Genomic DNA, 14,534 nt, shown 5'->3' on the forward strand with positions numbered 1-14,534 from the left:
ATATGTGACTATATACAGGTATAGAATAATAGTAAAAATAATAAATATAAAGGAAATGATCCATTAATCCACTACCCTGGGGTCATGGTTTTCATTCTGGTGTTTCCTTCCAGAAAGTATTTGGTACATTAGGCAAGATCACCCTGTAGGTTCTGTGTTTCATGCTGCTTTCTTCACTTAACACCTAACACTGCCATGCATATTTTCATATGAACAGAGATGTAATAAGTCACAGTGATTCTGAATTTGAAACATCTGTGCCCTTTTTAAAAAAATGTGTGACATACAGCTCTATGAGCAAATCAGCAGCTTGGTTTCCTGGATGCAGTGACTGTAATGGGAGCGTAGGTGTGGAACTAAGGACAACTGGGAAGCATTGCACTTCCTGGAGATGCTACCAGGAAGACGCATTTTCCTCCCCAAGCACTTTCTTTCCTTGAATCTCCTTCAGTTAAGAGCCTATTCAAGCTCTTTTGAGAGACTTCAGAGTCTGCAAAAACTGACACAAACCTAAAAACCATTGAGATATTGGGATAATAAATTTGATGGCCACTTTCCCCTTGAATGCCACCATGGCCTGGGTGAGATATCGAGGGCAGATATTATCTCCATTTGATAGATTAAGAAGCTTTATGCCCAGTAGATGTGCCCAAGGCTAAATAGCAGAGGTGTACTAGAACTCCAGCCATTTCTGCTCCCAGGAAAGTGCTCTTCCTGAAGAGTAGCCCACAGATAAGCTATTAGCAAGTTCCTACTGCTGCTCTCACCTCTTTGCTTCTAGGCTTTTTCATTGTCCCTTTTCTCCCTTCTTCCTTCTGGGAAGAGTTTATATCTGATCTTATGGTTTAGCTGAAAGACTCATTTTCATTGAAAAAAGGCACATCCTTAAAGGGACTTCGGTGCTATATGGCGGAGGTAATAGTAATAAATGTTACAATACAAATAGCTAATGGTTATTGGCCATTTAATATGTGCCAGGCAAAGAGGAATGCTTTCCAAGACCCTGACCATTTACTCCTCATCAACCCCATGAACCTAGCAAATGGAAGGGCTGATATTTAAATCTGAGTCCTGTGGTCTTTAAAGCCTGACCTCGCCCCAGATACTACATTGCCTTCAACGGGCAAGGGGAAGAACATAGGAGGGCAGAACCATTGAGCTCTTGGGAGGCTATTTGTAACTGTGAAGACTGCTTGTATGCATCTGACCACAATATAACACAATAATCTGAAACTTTTAGCTGGGCTTTGAAACTCACAAGCCTCACAGAAAGAACCTGTCACGCCTATCCCTGCTGAAGTATCTTTTCTAATTCACTGCCTGCCACAACCCTTTTCTGATGTGTGTTTATGCTTCTTTTCCTACAGGAGGAAATATAAGAAAACATCCCAGAGGTAAGAGTGTCTTTCTGAGAAAGGGAGCTTGCTGGTTGAGTCATTTGTGGTGCAACTCTTCGCAAGTCTGGCTCATGGTGGACATTCAGTGTAATGAACAGTTTCTTGGTTCCTTCTCCGTGACGTCCCGCTTAATCTTTGGATCACTACTGCTGCTAGAATTAAAATTTTATTGCAGACATTTAGGGTGGCACTGTGAGTGTATACCTTTCTGTGAGAATGGATCTGGTGGATGAAAAGACCTGTTAACTGTTGAGCCACCTAATGATTGTATCAAAACTTTGACTGAAGAGGGGCTGGCCTGGGGGGTGCTGAAGGTTTGTGGATGGGGGTATAAAAGCATCTTTAAGTAGACTTTTAGTGCTTGAATTTTCCTTTGCCTGCAGTTCCTATTTGCCTGATTGTCTGACAAAATGCTGTTGAGCATTAAACAGGTACAAATTCCTTCAAGGGCATTATTAGTCTTGTTTGGTTTAACCATGGAAAGGATAATTTAAAGTAGAATGTCATCTTTTATCATCCTCCATTACCTCGTTTTATTGAGAAGAGTTTGGAAAGCACATTCCAAAGAAATAGGTTGTGTAGACCTTTTGTTTACTAAGCATTAGAAGCCCACAGCTCAGTCGCAAAGTCTAATGTCCACTTTTCATCGATTATATTTGATTTTGGTGTTATAACATTAAACAGATTACATTTGGATAAAAAAAAATCACCACTGCAGTAGGTTTCAACAATGGTGCCTTCAGATGACTGCTTTACTCTTACCTTTTCTAATGAGTATCATCTCATGGCAGAGTCCTGTCCTACGGTTTCCAAATAAAGTCCATAATCTAAAGTAGTGGAGTTACAATTTGATATGCTTTGTAGAGGTGCACGCATCATTGAGAGAAGATGAACAAAACCTTAGGGCTTCTTGGAGGTTGCTATGCTTTTCTAAATATAGTGAGCTTATACAGATGGCAAAATAATTCTGTCTTGTTCAGGTTCATCAGGTTCATGGTAGTAGTTGCATGGGAACCACTGAGCAGGATAGAAATTAATCACTCAGATTAGAGGCATAATAGTCTTCAGTAGTAAAAGGGAATTTATCATTTTTACTTGTAGTTAACCTGGGGTATGAGACATTTCAAAGTTGCTTCAATTTTATTTTAAGAAAAGATAAATGGGTTGGAGGGAGTTTTACAAGAGAGTGGCTCAAACCTGTCAAGTTTCAAATTACTATGTAGATTATTTTTGAAAGCATATTTTTGCATATCTTACATGAATGCTGTTGCATTTTTTATTATGTCGATGTAATAAAAAAATAGACTGTCTTGTGCCAGCATCATTGAAGTCATGTAAAGTGCAGATTAATAGAGGGTTGGTTTGAGCTCTTCTATTTTTAATCATATACATATTTTTGCGTGAAATAGATCTGTGTCTACTAACCTATCATTGATAACAAACCATCTCTAAACTGATGGTTTAAAACAACCATTGTATTCTGCTCACAGTGTTATGAGCCAGCAATTCAGGAAGGGTTTGGCTGAGTCGTTTGCACCTGACCCAGCTGGAATGAGCTGGGGCTACTGGAGACGAAGGGGTCCACATTTTTTTTTTAATTTTTTTTATTTAAAAAAATTTTTTTTTAATGTTTTATTTATTTCTAGGAGAGAGAGAGACAGCATGAGCAGAGATCATGACCTAAGCGAAAGTTGGACGCTTAACCGACTAAGCCACCCAGGCGCCCATGAAGGGTTCACTTTTAAGATTGCTACTTCACTCACTGTGAGGCGACTTGGTGCTCCTTTTTTCTTTCTCACTTTGCACATGGCTTTCTTTTTTTTTGTTTTTAATTCTTTTTTCTTNATGGCTTTCTTCCTCTGCATGGAGCTTGGGCTTCTCACCGCATGGTGGTCTCAGGGTAGTTGCACTCTTTGTTGGCTTCCTAGGTCATGTGTTTCAACAGACAAGAAATGGAAGATGCTGGTCTCTTCATTACAGCCTGCACCCATAAACTGGTACAGCGTCACTTCTGCTCTATTTTGTTGGTCAAGATATCACAGAACCCATCCAGATTTAAGAGAAAGACACATAGATTACATCTCTTGATGGAAAGTTGTTAAAGAATTTGTGTCGGGCTCTGGGTTGACAGCCGAGAGCCTGGAGCCTGCTTCAGATTCTGTGTCTCCCTCTCTTCCTGCCCTCCCCTGCTCATGCTCTGTCTCTTTGTCTCTCAAAAATAAATAAATATTAAAAATTTTTTTAAGAAAATCCTCTGGCTTTCAAAGTCATCATCATCCGACTACAACTTAATTGAAGTAGGTATCTTTTTAAAAATATTTTATCAAGGACTAGGCAGATCTTAGCAGCCCAAAAGAATGTTATGATAGTGGTTCTACTGAATCTCACTTTTAATGTTAAGAAAAATGTACTCGTCTCTTCCAAGACCAGAATTTCAACCAAAAGAATGATATTATCAGAACTATTTACTGGGTTAGCAAGTACACCAGTAAGTAGAAGGTGAGCTTCTCCCTGCACAGAAACCCTTATTGGATTAGGCCCTAAATCAATACAATTAAGGGGAACCATCCTTTTGTCTTGTGAATGAGTTTTGTCCACAAAGGCCAGTCATTCCAAGAGATTTGTTGAAGTGGTGACATGATAATTTGACAGCTAGAGAGGATTACTCAGGAGACCTCCTTACCCCGAAAATTCTAATCAGGTTGTTTTTAATACAGCTGAAGATTCAAGTTATCAGGTCTGGCTCTGAGAAATTTATCTTTGAGAAAGCACGCCAGATCATGTACAAAATCATCATAAATACCTAAGAATAATCTAATACTTCTCAGTTGCTACTAAAGAAAAGAATTGCTAGCAGAGATGGTGTTATAAGCTGAATCAATGTTAGAAGTGCTTTTAACATGCATGCATACCCACATATGTGCACATACTGATGCCCCTAGTTTAGTATGCCTGGAAAGGCTGCGATTGGTCAGCAGAATCAGAGGCAAAGGTACAAATAAAGACTTATCCACAGACCTCAGGGACCTCTGCAGACACATGTCCAGTTTTCATGTCTAGACTGTGGAAATAATTTGGTCGGAATGACCAGGAGTTGGAGTTTTAAGCCACATCAGCTAGGGAAAACTTCATTAGTAAAAAGGTTTTCATTGATTTGTTATTAATTCTAACTTGGTTGGCTGGTTGGTTGGTTGCTTGATTATCAAATTTAGCTCTGTTTAGATAGTATAAGAAGTTCTGGGTCTGACTATACCTGATTTACTCACTTTATAAATCTAGACATTTCTGTGACCAAATAACTTTATCCAAGGGTGGTCACTCTCATCTTTTTGATCATCAAATTAGATTGATAGTCCCATGCATGATACTTTACAAAAATCTTTCAATTTAACAAGTTTACTTAATACTCTTGCCATACACTTAAATATATACTGGAAATAAAGACATATATAGTTGACCCTCGAACAGCATGGTGGGTAGGGACACCAACCTCCGTGCAGTTGAAAAACTGTATAAGTTTTGACTCCCCCCAAATTTAACCATTAATAGCTTACTGTTGACTGCAAGCCTTACCAATAACATAAACAGTCAACACATTTTATGTGTATGTATTACATACTATGTTCTTTTTTTTAATGTTTTATTTATTTTAGAGAGAGAGAGAGAGACAGCATGAGCAGGGGAGGGTCAGAGAGAGAGGGAGACACAGAATCTGAAGCAGGCTCCAGGTTCTGAGCTAGCTGTCAGCACAGAGCTCAATGCGGGGCTCGAACCCATGAACTGTGAGATCATGACCTTAGCTGAAGTTGGACGCTTAACCAACTGAGCCACCCAGGCGCCCCTTATATACTGTATTCTTAGAATAAACTTAGAGAAAAGAAAATGTTTTTAAAAAATCACAAGAAAGGGAAAATACATTTAAAGTACTCTGCTATATTTATAAAAAAAATCTGTGTGTGTATGGACTCGCACAGTGCAAACCTGTGTTGTTCTAGGTCAACTGTGTAAGAAATTGCCTTTGTTAAGAGGTATGCAGACTTGTAGTTAAGGCACATATGAACAAAATAATTAGAATATGGTAAGTGCTATAAGTATTAAAGGTCATTGCAAATAAGTCGTTTGGGAAGATATTTCCATTACTACACTCTTCTCTCACTAGATCACAAATAATATTGCTTCTTATTCACTTGGAGGTATGGGCATATTAAAGTCCAACAGAATAACTGAGGATTTTTTTTCAGCTTTCTTCATGTGTTCTGTTATCTTAAAAGTGGATGTTTTGCTGATCCTTTAGATTTTCTCTCAAAGGGGCAAATGTCTCAAAAATATTCTGGACATTAGGAGGAAGAGAACCCAGGGTAAAAACATGTGGAGATAATCAGTAGAGTGGATATCACACATGTAGATAATAGAGTGGTCCCTATCCATTGCAAGGCAAAACAAGGAGTTATTTTTTTCCTCCAACTATCTTTATGCCTTCTTTCACTTGGATTTTTATGTGGCTTAGTAATCACATTTGATGAGCCCAATAATTGATTAAATCCAGCAAATGATTCCTGTAGTCAGGTCTGCCTATGCTGTCACGAATCAGCATGCTTAATGAGTCATCAGCAGAACTGCCACCTTTGCTGTTAATAATAGATTGTCGTGTGTGGGGGGTGGGAAGATGATATCACCCTTTGGGAAGGCTATCTTCTAAGCACTTGTATCCTTGTGGGAGCAAGTGCATCTTCTGCTGAGCTGTGCCCCATTTCTCATTTGGGGACATATAAAGGCTCATTGGTGAATTCTGAAGCTCTTTCAGTACCATGGACATAGAATCAGTGGGCTGTTGTTCTCTTACTTTTGCTGTGAAAATGACAATCAGATAACTTGGGGGAAAGCTGAAGGGGATATTGGATAAATCAATGCACATAGTTTCACATACTTATGGGTGATTCTGCATACTACTACTTACGTATTAGTATTGATATTTAGAGTCTAAGTAATGGTGACATCAGGGACAAGAGGATCTTCTAAGAGATAAAGTCCTTTGAAAAATATTTTCCAATATTTTTGATGACTATACATTTTCAAAGTAGTAAGGACATGTGTATCAGCTGTGAGAATATGTCTAGTTTACATTCCAAGATTGCCACCTGAATCAAGGTGACTTTACAGTGAATGGTAGCAGGTTAAGGAACACCAGAAAGAGCAGCAAAGTGGTTTGGTTAGAGGACAGATCACAGATGGACAGAGAAACTTATGCACAAAGGATAATGCCCAAAGCAGTTAACGTGAAAAATGACCTATAGGTACTGTAATTTCAGGTGAAGAAAGGAAGGTGATGGAGTGTCTATATAGATAGTTTGGTCAGAGGTTAGAGTATCAGGCAACTACCATTCATTCAGTTGTTTCTCATTCAATTGCCCTCCAAATATATCAGCAGGAGTCTGGGGAGCACAGGTGCAGGGATCTAGAGCCATAGAGGTGGTGTAGTAAGAGTTAGGGACTATGTGTGGTGAGAGAGGGCGCTGAGATACTGTAAGTAGCTCGGGCGCTGAGTCTGAGTAGTAAAAGTAGATACTAGTAGTAGTAATGACCTTGTCAGCAGGTTGACATTTTCTGAGTCAAGAGGATCATCTAGGCACAATTCAGTCTTTATTTCTCTTCCATCTTTGTATCTGACAACTATAATTATTACCATTCTCCCACTCACCCAGGATCAACACTTTTGAGTCACTTCATATGATCTTGTGTTGTGTGTGTTTCTTCAACTTTAACTTTTTGTTCTCCCCCTTCCCCCATTATAGACAGGTTTCTAATAGATTGTGGGCCTTTACTTCTCACTATTTTTCAGTCTCATGATCTTGGTCCAGTCTCATTACCCATTTCTTAGAGTGCAAAATGAGTTTTCTTAACCACTCTCTTTACTCTGGTTTCTTCATCTCATTCTGCATACCTGTGTCTGATTACTTTTCCCACAGTGTCTCTCTCTGATTGTGCCATGTCAACAACAGCAACAACAACAACAACAACAACAACAAACCTCTTTTGGCTTCCTTTTGGCTAATAAAGTCTGTCTTCTTGTTTAGGATTTTAAGGGTTTCTACATCTGTACCCACCTAACTTTCCTGCTTTGTCTCTGTTACTCCCTTCCATTCATCCTAAGTTCCAGTCAAGCTGTCCTCCTTGCTGATTGCCCTATTTACCTTATGTTTTCTGTTATCCATTCCTCATTCATAATCTTTCTAGTATTTTGAATGTTTTCCTTTTTACCTGTTGAAAGCCCATGTTTTCTTGAAGATCCAACTCAAATATCCTTTCTCGGAGCCTTCTTAGATTTCTCCACATAAAAGAGATCTTGCTTTCCCAGTTATGGCTGCTCTCATTCCATGTGCAAGAAATAATTGCATGTGCATGTCATTCTTCTTGGCAACACTGTGATTTTGTTGAGTAGGAAATATGCTCCCCAAAAGCATGGTGCATTGGATGTGATTGGTATTTGTTAAATGTGGGTTGAATGTCTGAGTGAACCAGATTGGGATCCTTCATATATTTTTTTGCCCTGGGCCAGAACTAAAGTCAGAATTACCAAGTGTAACTATGGGCAAATAAGCTCATATTGATAAATGACTCATACTTACAAATGGCTTTGCAGATCACCACATACTCCCACATCTCGTTCGGTCCTCCTACTGGTCAGGGTAGAGTCCTATGAGGTCGGCAAGCCAGATGGCATGCATGGTCAAGAACCAGAAAGTTGTCATTGCTTGGATTATTGACTCTCCTTTTCTCTTCTATTTAAGTTCTTTCAGTGTGGAACTCTAGCTTTGGGTAGAAACTCTGAGAGTATTTTTGCTGTATTACCAGTGCTTCAATCTTTGTCATTCCTCCATTCAAACCATTCATTCTAGAGATGTTTAATGGAATGCCAAATGTATTTGTTTGCAGTTCATTATCCTAGATATTTGATAACTATGTGGTGTGCATCATTTGGCTGTTTTGTGGTGTTTGCCAAAATCATTGCCAATCATTTTCTTAGATTGCTTGGTGAGACTTAAGTGTGTCTTTAAGACTTCAGTAGCACTCATGCTGGACATATCACTGTGCTTCAGAAGTTATACCCAGACTTTAAATTGCCTGGGTAGGCAAGTCTCTAATCCCTCCTAATCCTACTGGTCCTCAATACTGAAGAGGCAGAAGTGACTTGATTGATTCCAAATTGAGGCCAAGTCCAATGCCCAACAGCAGCAGCTTAAGAGGCAGCTCTTGGAGTCTCTGGAGACACTGGATCCAACAGTGTAGATCAGAGTTTCTTAGCTTTGGCACTATTGCTGTTTCCCTTGTGAGCATATTCTGTGCATCATAGGATGTTTAGTAATATCCCTGGTCTTTACTCACTAAATGCCAGGAGTAATCCCCCATCCCTTAGTTGTGATGATCAAAAATGTCCCCTGGGGGAGGGGGGTGGCCAAAATCATCTCTAGTTGAGAACCACTGGTGTAGATGAAAAATTAAGAATCAGATTTGGATTCTGTCTCTAGGTTAGTTTTGCCAAAACACTCCTCTGTGGTCCTAGTGTCCTCATCTGTAAAGAGACTGAGGTTGAATATAAGAATTTCTCTGGTTCCATTTAGCTCAAAAATGACTATTCTCAGATTCTATTTACCGAGGTCCTTCCACGAGAAAGCCCAGACCACCATACAACCTTTGCAGTAATAGCAAGCACTCTAGGACTTGTAACTGAATCATGGGGGAGGAGCAGCATTGAGGATGAGCATGGAGGTCACCAAGCCAGTAGCATAGACTGGCCCCATAGTGATGGTTCTTTGGCCACCAGCTAGATCACCCTAGGTTTAGATATTTCTAATTTCACATAAATAATGTGAAATGACAGTGAGAAAGGCATGGAAGGACAATTGCCAAAGCAGACTTTGGCAAAAACATAGGTATGTCTAAAATGCACCCTGTTGGTTAAATTTATTTTATATCTACTCTGTCCCAGGTGTTTCACATGCATTATCTTATTTAATCTTCGTAGTGATCCTGTTTTACAGATAAGTAACTGAGGTCACAAAGCAGAAAAGTGGTTGCGCCAGGGTTTAAAGGCAGGACTTTGAGATGCCAAAAGCCTTTTGGGTTCTTTCTATTCAAGTGGTTTTATAATCTTTTACAGCTCAGGAACTCCCACATCCCCACCTCCAACCTCCCAAAGAAAGCAGCTGAGACCTGAATAAAATCAGAGTCAGAAAGAAATGTCTTTTGGAGTTCATTTCCCCTCTCCACCAATTGTTCTTTTTTTCATTGGGACATTTTACATTTGAAAAATTTCATATTTGTCTTCAACCCACAGTTGAAGCTCTCAGGAAAGTTAAATGCAGTCTTTAAAAAAACACACAAAATCTTAACAAGCTATATTTAAATGATGTGATTGAAGGGGGGGAAATTCACCTCTACCACCAGGTTCTTTTTTTCAAAATAATCTATTTTAGTACAGTAGCTTAAAGTACTTGGAGGTGATATAATCAGTCATACATGAATACATAAATTTTTATGCATAAAAAGTAAATAGCCAAAAGAATCAGATAAAAGAAAACTTGTTCTGTATTTTTCTATCCTCTGATTTAATAAGATAATTCCTTTTCAAAGTTCATGAGGTCACTGCCTGAATTTTCCCCTTTGTCTCTCCATGAGTGGACTCACCCTCAGCTCTGTGTTGTTTATTCCCATAACTTTGGGAGAGGGGACCTGGAGGAAACGTTTTACGCAAGTTGGAGGGAGTAGACTAAGAACAGAACATTCTTTGGAAGAGGCATGTCGGTAGTCTTTGCTTATCCATGAAATCTGAATGCTGGCACAAATCCTGGGTAATGTTTGGGTAGGTTTCCCTACTTACCTAAACCTCAGTTTCCTCTTGGCCAGTAACACTTGGAAATAATAATACTTACTTCCTAGGATTCTTGTGCGCTCAGAATGATATAGTATATATGAAACACATAGGAAGTGTTTGGCACATGATAGTGCTCCATCATTGAGTACTTGGGAGAGCCCTCAGACAGAAATTAGAATTCTGTGGCCCCTGTGCAAAGGGCTTGCGCTTTGAGTGCAGACTCATGTAAGGAAGCAGGAAGTAGGAAGAAGATAGACCCTGCTTTGTAGGGGCTCTGCGAGGGCAGAGACTGTGTCTTATTTACTCAAGAATGGAATCAGCATTAACAAGTGATTGGGGCACATGTAACAGAACAGAAAGAAGGTTGGGGTAGGTGGGGCAGGCATGCAAGCTATGTCAAGTCAATAGCTACTGGAACATGCCCTTAATTAGGAAAAATAAATTTGAAGTGGCTCAGTCTCATGTGGTCAGGGAAGATCTTTCCATAGGAAGGCAGCCATAGTTCATCTTCGTATTTAGTTTTCAATTTTGAGGGAAAAGTTATGTTCTTTTAACAGACAGAGTGAATAGCACTGCATTTTATTGATCGATGGCATGCTTTCTAGAATCAGCCTCCCTGGCTTCCCTGCATTACCATTTCTTATGTATGACCTTTAGTAAATTGCTTAATTTCTCTAAGCTAGTGATTCTCAAGTGGGAGTGATTCTGCTCTCTGCGCTCCCCACCCAGCCCCCACTGCCAAGGACATTTGGCAATGTCTGGAGATATTCTTGGCTGTCACATCTGAGAGTCGGGTATGCTACTGGCATCTAGTAGATAGATGCCAAGGATGCTGTTAAACATCCTATAGTGCTAGAACATCTCCGCCACAACAAAGAATTATCTGGTCCATTATGTGAGTAGTGTCGAGGTTGAGAAACCTTGTTCTAAGCCTCACTTTCTTTGTACAAAGGGGGTAATAATAGTTCTTAGCTATAGGGTTGTTGTAAGGGTTAAGTAAGATAAAGATTAAAGTATTAAGTGCACTTTCTGGCTTTTCCTAAGTGTAGAGTATTTTTGCTATTATTAATGTTATTATTTTGACCTATGGTTCACTCTTTATGTAGCAGATATATGAATTCTGTTTCATAGTTTATTTAGTTGACATAGAAAATTTTATAGTTTATTAGATGTATTTAAATTTTATAAGGAAAAAATTTAAATCAGCCATTGAAAGAAATTTTGAAATTGTTTTGAATAGATAATATTGTTTGGTTTATGTAAATACAGTGTATGCAGAAACACATCAGAAATCATAAGTTCTACATGATATTATATTCTATTAGCCCCGAAAAAGCATAAAATCACAGATTTTAAAAGAAACACTCGGATATTGGTGTGTATTGTTACATGGGAGGCAATAAAGCAAAATAAATTTACTGAGAAATGAAGTCCCATCTGTTTCATGCATTATCAGTAATTTCAGTGAAAACTAGTAGCTACAAAGTAAGCCCCAGTATAAATTGGAATGGATTCTTACTTATCCACCAGACAACAAAAACGTCCCTTGAGGCTGATACAAGTCTTCTGCCAGTTGGGCAGGTCTGAAAACATGGCTCTGTGTGCCCCTCTCAGTGGCTGCGTTTGAGTATCACAGGGGTGTCCCGGTGGGGTGTCCCGGTGGTCCTGGTGACTTCTGGTATAAACACAAATGGGGGACTTATGGGATGACTCTTTTTTTTTTTTTTAAGTTTTCAAACTCCCAAATCAAAGAAATTTATTTTATTTTTTATTTTTTGGTAACTTTAGTGTTTTTTTATTTTTTTTTCTTTCATAGTTTATTGTCAAGTTGGTTTCCATATAACACCCAGTGCTCATCCCCACAAGTGCCCTCCTCCATGCCCATCACCCCCCTTCTCCTCCCCACACCCCTATCAGCCCTCAGTTTGTTCTCAGTATTCAAGTCTCTCATGGTTTGCCTCCTTCCCTCTCCCCAACTATTTTTCCCCTTCTCCTCCCCCCATGGTCCTCCATTAAGTTTCTCCTAATCCTCCTATAAGTGCAAACATATGGTATCTGTCCTTTCCTGCCTGACTTATTTTGCTCAGCATAACACCCTCGAGTTTCATCCATGTTGCTACAAAAGGCCAGATTTCATTCTTTCTCATTGCCATGTAGTATTCCATTGTATAGATGAACCACATCTTCTTGATCCATTCGTCTGTTGATGAACACTTAGGCTCTTTCCATGGTTTAAAAATATGGAATGTTTCATGAATTTGCGTGTCATCCTTGTGCAGGGGCCATGCTAATCTTCTCTATATCGTTCCAATTTTAGTATATGTGCTGCCAAAGCAAGCACTGGGATGGCTTTCCTATAATCATTAAGATGTGTTTTATCATTTAGATCATAATCAGGAGTCTCTTAGAGTTAGGGCAACAATTAAATAGCTTAAGAAATGAGCCTGATGTGTGCAATATGGACTGTGAGGTACATGATCATTCTCTATTGGTATGCCATATTGATAAGTCCAAGTAATTTTGCCATGATTTTGCAGTAGTTTTTACTAATTCTAATGCACTGTTGTTAGTAATAGTAACAATTATATTTACTAGTTGCTACTGTTCACTCATAACCCATTATCAAGACAAAAAGATTAGAAAATTAACCCTTTTGGTAATGCAAACTGTGCCTGTTTGATGGGTAAACAGAGATCATTTTGCTCCAGGGAGGAGAAAGAAGATACTGAATAACAACAATACTGATGATGGTGATGATGGTGATGGTGATGGTGGCAGTGATGGTGTCCCTGGTGGCCCATGCAGATAGCTATTTATTAAGACTGAGATTTGTGTTCTTTGGATTACACTGTCTTTAAACTTCCACCTGTTTGCTTTACATCTCTTTTCACCCCTGCTGACTCCTATGTATTCAGAAATGTGTTCCAGAAGCATGATTTAACAGACGAGGTTCTGCTGAAAACATCACATAGCTTAAATATTAGTTTCCCATTTAGCATCATTATTTTGAATAAAAAGAAAAAAAAATTTTAATTAGTTGCTTGTGTGGAGAATGAATCATGGTTTTTTAAAATTTGTTTTAATGTTTTATTTCTGAGAGAGAGAGAGAGAGAGAGAGAGAGAGAGAGATAGCGTGAGCAGGGGAGGGTCAGAGAGAGAGAGGGAGATACAGAATCTGAGTTGGCTGTCAGCATAGAGCCCGACATGGGGCTCGAACCCATGAACCATGAGATCATGACCTGAGCTGAAGTCGGAGGCTTAACTGACTGAGCCACCCAGGCACTCCAGAATGAATCATGTTTAAAGGGTACTTTAGATCTTTAGGCTGGGAGGAGTGGATGATTCCCCTTCCTTGATTATCAGTGACTTCTGCCTTTGGTTTGTGTGGGATATAGTAGGGTCTTAATTATACCACAAGTCTATTAACAAGACAATGTAGCATTGAGACTTGGGGCATGAATTCTGGGGTCTGAGAGACCTAAATGTAAATCTCATCTCTACCCCTTTTAATTTTGTGATATTTCAGCCTGTTAAGCATGCATGTTTTCAGGGTATGGGCTACTAAAAGTTCCTAACTCTTAAGATTGTTGATAAGGTTTAAATGAGACAATGTATGTATGGTATATGACTCTGTTCTAGGTATGTAGTAAATGATTAGTAAATATTAGCTGTTAATATAATGCTCTCCTTCCCAATAAATATTAATGGCTATTGAATGCCATTTTCATCATAATAGAGAATGAGACCTTGCGAACTCTCTATAATACTTGGCCTCCCTCAAGGACTTACTCTGCTTGTGTAGGAGATTAATTCTTCAGGATTTCATTTGTCAGAGGAGAAGTTGGACTGGTGCCAACAAATTATGGGCAGAGGTGGGAGAATCTGCCTTGTGCTTCAGACTGATTCATAAGGTTGTAGAGATAAAGTACAAGTCTCTAGAAAAAGCCTAAAAGAAGGAATCTGACTATTTTAGCCAAAGATTCTATGTGTTACCTGTTCACTCCTATTCCCTTGGTCCTTATATTTATCCTTCAAGATGTCCTGCAGTGTGCAGGTCAGTGGCAGGGACCTACTGAATCCCCCAGGATTTAAAAGGGGGGTTAGGCTGCAAAATGAAAGCCAGTCTGCATGGTTTGCATTAACAGTAACACTACTGAGAGATTGAACAAAGAGCACATTAAAAGTATTTAGTTTTAAAAATGAGTTCTGCCAAAAGTATTGAGTAAAATAAAGTTAGCATGTTTTTTTTTTTTTTTTTTTAAAAA

The 14,534-nt window shown here is 39.0% G+C and overlaps 1 protein-coding gene and 1 non-coding gene across 3 annotated transcripts in view; one reads left to right on the plus strand and one right to left on the minus strand.

Annotated features, from left to right (window-relative positions):
* Positions 1-14,534, plus strand: part of PDE1C (phosphodiesterase 1C) — a 521,098-nt gene that overhangs the window by 231,865 nt on the left and 274,699 nt on the right. The window contains exon 2 of one of the 2 annotated variants that reach the window (XM_077775345.1): positions 1,368-1,394. The exons of the other annotated variant lie outside the window; for it this stretch is intronic. Coding sequence (XP_077631471.1) covers positions 1,368-1,394 — 27 coding nt within the window. The remainder of the gene's footprint in view (positions 1-1,367; positions 1,395-14,534) is intronic. 2 annotated transcript variants of the gene reach the window in all.
* LOC144241038 (U6 spliceosomal RNA) lies at positions 12,504-12,610 on the minus strand. The gene has a single exon (XR_013337949.1). It is a non-coding gene; the product is annotated as a U6 spliceosomal RNA (small nuclear RNA).

The sequence above is a fragment of the Crocuta crocuta genome, unplaced genomic scaffold, assembly GCF_008692635.1.
Source record: "Crocuta crocuta isolate KB4526 unplaced genomic scaffold, BGI_CrCroc_1.0 scaffold197, whole genome shotgun sequence".
NCBI classification, from domain to species: Eukaryota; Metazoa; Chordata; class Mammalia; order Carnivora; family Hyaenidae; genus Crocuta; species Crocuta crocuta.